At 40.1% G+C, this 9241-nt stretch overlaps 1 protein-coding gene across 8 annotated transcripts in view; it reads left to right on the top strand.

The window, feature by feature from the left end:
* LOC122553382 (protein FAM161B-like) overlaps positions 1 to 9241 on the top strand; it is a 46358-nt gene that overhangs the window by 28148 nt on the left and 8969 nt on the right. For all 8 annotated transcript variants that reach the window (XR_006312694.1, XM_043697079.1, XM_043697076.1 and 5 more), the window contains exons 7-9: positions 7771 to 7938; positions 8204 to 8303; positions 8669 to 8823. Coding sequence is in view for 7 of the 8 variants with exons in the window: in XM_043697079.1 (XP_043553014.1) it covers positions 7771 to 7938; positions 8204 to 8303; positions 8669 to 8823 (423 nt within the window). In the remaining variant the exon portion in view is untranslated. The remainder of the gene's footprint in view (positions 1 to 7770; positions 7939 to 8203; positions 8304 to 8668; positions 8824 to 9241) is intronic.

The raw sequence follows: 9241 nt of genomic DNA, 5'->3' as shown, positions 1-9241 counted from the left end.
TCCGTTAGGCGAGGAGACTAGGACCCGTGGACACAGCCTTAGAATTAGAGGGGGTAAATTCAGAACAGAAATGCGGAGACATTTCTTCAGCCAGAGAGTGGTGGGCCTGTGCAATTCATTGCCGCAGTCTGCAGTGGAGGCTGGGACGCTAAATGTCTTCAAGGCAGAGATTGATAAATTCTTGATGTCACAAGGAATTAAGGGCTATGGGGAGAATGCGGGTAAGTGGAGTTGAAATGCCCATCAGCTATGATTGAATGGCGGAGTGGACTCGATGGGCCGATTGGCCTTACTTCCGCTCCTATGTCTTATGGTCTTATACTGCACAACCAAATGATGAAGGAGCAGCGTTCCAAAGGCTAGTGCATTCAAATAAACCTGTTGGACTATAACCTGGTGTTGTGATTTTTAACTTTGATTAGTGAGTACAGTGATACTGGGACACTGGGGCCTTATACGTTATATTATGAGACATTTGTGGAATAAACAGGAGGAAACTCTCTCAATGGAACATCACTTTAAAGTGATTGGCAAAAGACGCAATACCGACATAAAGAATATTTTTTTTTATGGACCAGGTGGTTATGATCTAGAATGCAATGTCTAAATATGGGTGAATGCAGATTCAAAAGAGAACTGGATAATTTTCTGGAGAGGATAAAAAAGCACCCTATGGGTAATGGGTAGGTAATAGGGGTTGGTGAATTGCTCATGCAAGAATTCAACATGGACATAATGGACCAAATGGCCTACTGTGTTGTGATCATTTTAGGATTTTTAAAATTCCAAATTTGTTTAAACTTAAATTTCCTGACTGCCATGGCGGGGTTTGAGCACTTTTTTTAATGTCTGGATTATTAGTCCAGGCCTAGTCATAGAACTTTACAGCATAGAAGGAGCTCTTTGACCCAGTCATCGAATGCCCATCCACTCTAATCCCATTTTCTACTACTTATTCCATAGCCCTGTTTCTATAGCATTTCAGGTATTCATCTAAACACTTCCTAAATGTTGTGAAGTTTCCTATTCTAACACTCTTTCAGAAAAAAAAATCTTGCTTAAGGTAGAGGGCAGGTGGTTCCAAAGGGATTTAGGTCTATGCTGCTAGAATACTAGTTTTGATCACAAGGCTACAGTAGAGTCATATAGATGTACAGCATGGAAACAGACCCTTTGGTCCAACTCGTCCATGCCGACCAGATGTCTCAACACAATCTAGTCCCACCTGCCAGCACCCAGCCCATATCCCTCCAAGCCCTTCCTACTCATATAGCCATCCAAATGCCTCTTAAATGTTGCAATTGTACCAGCCTCCACCACTTCCTCTAGCAGCTCACTCCATACACGTACCATTCTCTATGTGAAAAAGTTGCCCCTTGGATCTCTTAGTGTATCTTTCCCCTGTCACCCTAAACCTATGCCCTCTAGTTCTGGACTCTCTGACTCCAGGGAAAAGACTTTGCCTATTTACCCTATCCATGCCCCTCATAATTTTGTAAACCTCTATAAGGCCACCCCTCCGCCTCAGACGCTGCAGGGAAAACAGCCCCAGTCTGTTCAGCTGCTCCCCATAGCTCAAATCCTCCAACCCTGGCAACTCCTTGTAAATCTTTTCTGAACCCTTTCAAGTTTCGCAACATCTTTCCGATAGGAAGGAGACCAGAATTGTAACAGTGGCCTAACCAATGTCCTGTATAGCCGCAACATGACCTCCCAACTCCTGTATTCAATACTCTGACCAATAAAAGAAAGCATACCAAATGCCGCCTTCACTATCCTATCTACCTGCGATTCCACTTTCAAGGAGTTATGAACCCGCACTCGAAGGTCTCTGTTCAGCAACACTCCCTAGGACCTTACCATACTCCAGAGATTTTGTATAAATTCTCCTTTAGGTCAGTAATTAAGTTAAGAAAATGTAATTGAGTTTTTGAAAAGATGACCAAGTGTATTGATTATACTGATGTAGTTGAAGTGGTTTACACAAACGTCATAAAGCCCTTTGACGAGATCACACATGGAAGGTTGGAAGGCATGGAATTTTAAAAATCCTAAAAATTAACAGCCTATGAGATCCAATGCAAGTTGACAAACATGGTCCAAAATTAGCTTACAAATAGTGCATTGAGTATAGGAGTTAGGAGGTTGTGTTGCAGCTGCACAGGATATTGGTTAGGCCAGTTTTGGAATACTGTGTTCATTTCTGGTCTCCCTGCTGTAGGAAAGATGTTGTGAAACTTGAAAGGGTCAGAAAAGATTTACAAGAACACTGCCAGGATTGGAGGGTTTGAGCTATAGGGAGCAGCTGAATAGTGTGGGGCTATTTTCCCTGGAGCGTTGAAGGCTGAGGGGTAAACTTCTGGAGGTTTATAAGATCATGAGGATAGGGTGAATATTCAAGGTCTTTCCCTTGGGTGGGGGAATCCAGAACTAGAGGGCATACGTTTAAGGTAAGAGGGGAAATGTGTGTGTGTGTGCGCGCGACGATGTTGTGCCGAACATGTGTCCTCGCTTACGCACTCATCCAGGTACCTATCCTGTTGCTGCTTAGCGACCACCAATGATTCTGACTCTGCCACTCCCACAGGCAGCGCATTCCATGCCCCCACCACACTCTGGGTAAAGAACCTACCCCTGACATCCCCCCTATACCTTCCACCCTTCACCTTAAATTTATGTCCCCTTGTAACACTCTGTTGTACCCGGGGAAAAAGTTTCTGACTGTCTACTCTATCTATTCCTCTCATCATCTTATAAACCTCTATCAAGTCACCCCTCATCCTTTACCATTCCAATGAGAAGGCCTAGCACTCTTAACCTATCCTCGTACGACCTATTCTCCATTCCAGGCAACATCCTGGTAAATCTTCTCTGCACCCTCTCCAAAGCTTCCACATCTTTCCTAAAGTGAGGCGACCAGAACTGCACACAGTACTCCAAATGTGGCCTAACCAAGGTCCTGTACAGCTGCAACATCACTTCACGACTCTTGAATTCAATCCCTCTGCTAATGAACGCTAATACACCATAGGCCTTCTTACAAGCTATATCCACCTGAATGTCAACTTTCAAAGATAAGATAAGATAGAGAAAGTTGGACCAAAGGGTGTGTTTCCATACTATACAGTTCTGTAACTAAATAGGAGGCAAAGGGTGATTGTGGAGAGTTGTTGTTGTGATTAGAAGCATGTGACCAGTGGTGTAGCACAGGCATTGGTGCTAGGACTCTTTGTTGTGTACATTAATGACTAGGGTGTGAATATAAAAAGTAGAATTAGTAAATTTGCTGATGACATGAAAATTGGTGTTGATAGCAGGATTGTCTCGGGCTACAGTCTGAGGAGGTGGAGTGGGTTTTTGATTTGAGGTGCACAGAATTAAGAGAGGCACAAACAGTAAATTGTGAGAATCTTTTCCCCTTGGTAGATGTGTCTTAAGACCAAAGGATATAAGTTTAAGGTGAACTATAAATGGTTTCGAGAAGATCCGATAAAAATCTTTTTCACCGAGGGGGTGGTAGAAATATGGAACATATTGCCTGAGAGGGTGGTGGAGGCACATACTCTCTCAACATTTAAGAAGCATCTGGATGAGCATTTAAAAAGCCAGAGCATAGTAAGCTATTGGTTAGGTACAGATAAATGGGATTAATACAGTTTGGTGTGTGTTGGTCAGCAAAAACATGGTGGGCTAAAGGGTCTGATTCTATGCTATGTAACTCAATGACTCTGAAACCTGGTTTCTCCATCTAATTTCACCCTTTGTACCATTTTCATGTATTTCCTCTGCACAATCTAAGGTTGTGTCCTTCTGCTACAGTATGGTGCTGAGAATTTGGTACAAAATTCTGAGCAGGCTCCTACGTTTAAAAGCATTTAGTACAGATTTCTTGATTTGGTACTCTATTCATAAAGCCAGGGATTATATGTGCCTCTGAAAATGTGTACACAATTATTCTCCAATATTTGTACCTGTAAGTCCTTTAAAATTTGGTTACATCGTTGCTTCCTACCAAAATAAATCACTTCACACTTCCTTACATTAAACTTAATCTGCCAGTGTTTCCCCAGATTGAATATGTTCTCCTGAGGTGTTATTGGTAAACTTCCATCTTGAATACAATTTAGTGGATTGCTAAACAATATGAGAAGACCACTAAGAATCCACATTGAGGAGTCTGGGTTCTTCCAGCCTTTTGTGCTTCTAATTCAAACTTCCAGCATACACATTATTTCATCTTGCTTTGAGGATGGTTGCAATAGTTTAAAGGGAAGAAGGGTTAATATTATTTTGAGCAAATATGATCCTGGCAGATTTGAAGAAGAGTAGGACAGTACCTGAGAAGAGGAAACCGCTAACAATATTAGCTATTATGAGCCAGGAAGAAAAGTGGTTGGTCAGCAGTTTGATTGAAATAGATTTGAGGAAGCAGGTTTCCTGGAAAAGACAAGCTTGGAGAGAAAGCCAACAAATTATACCAAACAATGGGCAACTACATTGAGTTGTTCACTTGTATACCAGCCAATAACATCTACATTTAAACAGCAGCCAAATATAGCTCACACTTGTGAAATATCCAACAACTTACTTTTACATAGCAACTAATACCTTGTGTTACAGCAACAACTAACAACAGCCAAAATCAACAATTTATACATTTATGTAACAGCCAACACCAGCAACTTGAAGTTCTGTTACTACCAATAACAACTGAATAATCATAGGGGCAAGTACAGCTTACACTTCAGAAACATTCAACAATAACATACTCTTGTATGGCAGCCAACAACAGATCACATTTATTAATAAGCCAAGTGCAATGTACACTCTGCCAATAACAAAAACTCAGATATCATCTTAAATTTACATTTGTACGATAACAAACTGTAACCATGCGTACACAGCACATTTTATAGAACAAATGGCCTGTCATGCTCACTAGGAATTTAAAGAACACCAAGTCAGAAAAGAGATGTTCCAGGAGATGATTGAAGCCCTGTAAGGGTGGCCTGTACCTGCTTATACCAAAATGGCCCATGCCTGCTTACACGAAGGATGACGAAAAATAAGCAAAACCAAACTGCCTGGTTACATAGTGAAACATAATGGTACCTTTGAACAGGACTACTCCAAGGTCATGAAGGGGGCCCTACGAGAAACCATCTGAAACAGTTTTGATAAGAGGCTGCCTAAATACAGACAAGTGATTGATCCTAGCCTCATTAATGAAACAATGATTATCCCAGTGAATAAATAACATCAGGTATGAATCTCAGCCTGTGAGCCAGCCAGATTGACTCCCTACGCAGCTGAAAAGACAACAGCTAAAGTTATTTTGTAGTTAGTTGTTTCTTTGAAGTTACTCATAACTTTTAACTAGAACCTATTTGTTAATATTTTCAGATAATCATAGAAGTAGTTTTCAACATAAGAGGTAGATACATATATAACCAAAGTATAATACAACCATTAGGAAAAAAACCACTTAAACACAGATGTGAATGTTAATTAGTCTTAATAAACCTCTTCTGTTACGCCCTGAACAAACTAGATTGTTCACAGCCCACTAATTACAAAGTGCTAACAGTAGAAGTAGCTGTATAACTTTACACTTTATAACTAACTTTATAACCGAAATCAACATTACAAATCTTATAGCAAGTAGTTAAAATTAACTTTTGTATTTTTACATATGTGATTAGGACTGTGGGAAATACAATGACTAACAGAATTTGAGCAGTCCTTAGAGAGATAAGCAAGCCTGAGTATATTTGAAGGACTATAACCAATAAGTTTGGAATGTGGATGCATTGGAGGATCCCAAAGCCTTGAAATAATAGTGTCTGATAAACACCATAAGATCTTAGGAACCTGGAGTTGTCCATGGGAATGCCCATCATTGATTAGGTATTTTACACAATTAGGTGTATGGAATTAAGGGGGAAGAACAATGACTATACTGTATTTGATTATTGTAATACAAAATATATAAATATGCTGTACTTTACTGTAAAGATCAGAATGTGCCATTGATCACTGTTTTGATCTGAGCCAAAGATTAAGGGAAAAATTGCTTTCTCACCTTGAGGCGAGAATAAGGGAAGATCCTTCAGGCCTCTCCTTGCATCAACCAGTTTATGCTTAGATAACAGTTTTCCATTTGCCTAAATCCTGCTTTGTGGTCTGTTAAGGTAGCCTCCAACAGCACAGTAGAAGCTTTATGTTTTGAGGAGGATTTTGAAGGTGGAATGGGAAATGGAGGAATTTAGGAATAAAGGTCGATAGCAGAAACATGATGCCAGAAGTTTCTATTTACTGAGGGTGGACCATGAGGAGTAGTAACAAACAATAGACCACCATCAAAAGAATGGCATGTGCTGAGAATAGAGGTAAAGAAATTGATGAGTAACCATGTAAAATATAAACAATGATGTTAAAATCAGTGAGTCACTAGAGGTTTGCAAGGACAAGAATGATAGGAACTTGGGAAATTATAACATACAATTAGCAAGGCAATAAATGCATTGAAATTCTACAAATTGAATGAAGATGAGGAGGCACTGAAGAAATTGAGGCTGAAGTTTCCAAAGACCTGATTGGCACTTTCTGTGATAGTGGCTGTGTTAGCAAAATAGGCAAAGTAATAGAGGTACTGCTTCAGATATTGCATTTGAAGCTCCATTTTACTCAGTCAAACAGGACACCGGTTTTATGGACTGAGTGAGCAGCAAGGAGGTGGAGTTGGAATTTATGCCTCAGACACCAAGAGATGGCAGAGAGAGTTGGATAATTCCCTCAGGTACCAAGGCCAGGCAGGGAGAATTGCATTTGGGAGATGTGCAAAGCTAACTACAAAGAAATTGAAACCTGACAAGGTCCTGTCAACCTGTGGTTTTTATGGAGGCACACAACCAAAAGTTTGAGTCTCAGAGACTCAGTTGGTAACACCCCTTTTAAACAGATGTGTGCCTCCATTTTAATAATCCTATTATCTTTAAGCCAGTTTTGCTGGCACCAGGAAGCTTCAGAACTAAAGGGAGGCAAGAAAGAATGGAAATGAGGAAAATGCTTTGTCAGCAGTATTGTGGGCCAGTAGGAGTGTGGTAGCCCAGATCACTGCAAATGTATAACTCAGTCAAACAGGACACCGGTTTTATGGACTGAGTGAGCAGCAAGGAGGTGGAGTTGGAATTTGTGCCTCAGACACCAAGAGATGGCAGAGAGAGTTGGATAATTCCCTCAGGTACCAAGGCCAGGCAGGGAGAATTGCATTTGGGAGATGTGCAAAGCTAACTACAAAGAAATTAAAACCTGACAAGGTCCTGTCAACCTGTGGTTTTTATGGAGGCACACAACCAAAGGTTTGAGTCTCAGAGACTCAGTTGGTAACACCCCTTTTAAACAGATGCGTGCCTCCATTTTAATAATCCTATTATCTTTAAGCCAGTTTTGCTGGCACCAGGAAGCTTCAGAATTAAAGGGAGGCAAGAAAGAATGGAAATGAGGAAAATGCTTTGTCAGCAGTATTGTGGGCCAGTAGGAGTGTGGTAGCCCAGATCACTGCAAATGTATAATCTCTCTGACCCTGCCCAATGGAGACTAACTGAAGACTGGAGAAAAAAATCATGTGCAAAGATCTGTTCAGACTAGCAAGGAAGAAGCCTGGTAGAAAGAACAGAAAGATACGTACATTTTTTTGAGTTAGGAGAATCACTTTAAGCATTGCTATGTTGTGCCATTTTAACAAATTAATCTGATTTTATCCCATAGAAAATCTCTAGAAGAACGGGACAAACAAGCGCTCGAGAAAGCTCAATGGATGGAGAAGTACAAGATGAATACCAAAGGCATGAGCAAAACTTTATTGACACGGGCTAAAGCTATGGACCCTCATCAAAGCTTGGCAGAGACCTACAAAAAAACATTGAAGCAGTATAGGTCTGTTCAGTTCTTACTGTGCCACTTTTCTATACAGAAATGAGAATGTGTTGTAATAGCAATAATATAATAAAATTTGTTATCTGCTATGTATATCTAACGATAAGATGGCACATTATTTATAGCCATGTTCAATTGCATGTAAGAGATCAGTTGGCAATATTGCATTCTGCTGTGACCTAAAACCAAAGATGTTCTTTTTTGTCCCTTGTGATTTGTGAAACCTCTGTGTTCATAAATTCTAACTGATCAATTGTTGCTTCAGACAGCGAGATTTCAAGCGGAAGAAAGAATACATGAAGGAAATGGAAGAGATGAAGAGACGAGTCCGTAGCAGACCATTCCTCTTTGAACAAGTCACTCAGGTGAGCACGTAAATGATTGCAAGTAGTAAAACTCAAAGCTACAAATATAAAAGCAAAATACTGTAGATGTTGGAAATCTGCAGTAAAAGACAGACAGTGCTAGAGACACTCAAAAGATCAGACACCATTTGTGGAAAACAAATAATTAACGTTTCAGATCAATAACCTGTCAAGAGGACATTACGAAAATGATCACTTGAGTGAAATATACAGAGGTGATCATCACCTGCCGTAGATATTATAACTATTAAACAAGGAAACGAGAGATAATTAAGCAGAAGGTTGAAAATTATTTAAGTTTAACACCCTCACATGGAAGTGTGCAACATAGATCTCTCCTCAGCACTGTGTTTTTTTGGTTTTAGAAAAATGCTACATCCGTAGCTGAGAGACGGTACCGTGAAACATTGCGGCAAGCTGGCGTGGATGAAGAATTTGTGGAGGATAAAGGAAGAAATACAGCATCTATCCCTCTTACAATATCAGATGAAGAAGACAACAGCTTTGACAGTGAAGACAGGTAGAATGTTTTGTTGCACATACTAGAGATAATGGGCTATTACAAAACTCTGGCAAATAACTTAATTATGAATTACTCGTCAAATTGTAAAGAAATTGAGGGTTTGGTTAAGAAAAAGAAGGAAGCATATGTAAGGTATAGACAGGCTAGATCGAGTGAATCCTTAGAGTATAAAGGAAGTAGGAGTATATTTAAGAGGAAAATCAGGAGGGGGACATGAGATTTGGCAAATAGAATTAAGGAGAATCCAAAGAGTTTTTACAAACACATTAAGGGCAAAAGGGTAACTAGGTAGGGAATAGGGCCCCTCAAAGATCAGCAAAATGACCTTTGTGTGGAGCCGCAGAAAATGGGGGAGATACTAAATCAGTATTTTGCATCAGTATTTACTGTGGAAAAGGATATGGAAGATATAGAC

This window comes from Chiloscyllium plagiosum, chromosome 10, assembly GCF_004010195.1.
Source record: "Chiloscyllium plagiosum isolate BGI_BamShark_2017 chromosome 10, ASM401019v2, whole genome shotgun sequence".
NCBI classification, from domain to species: Eukaryota; Metazoa; Chordata; class Chondrichthyes; order Orectolobiformes; family Hemiscylliidae; genus Chiloscyllium; species Chiloscyllium plagiosum.
Note: the sequence above shows the minus strand (reverse complement) of the source record. Positions and strands in the feature narration are given on the sequence as shown.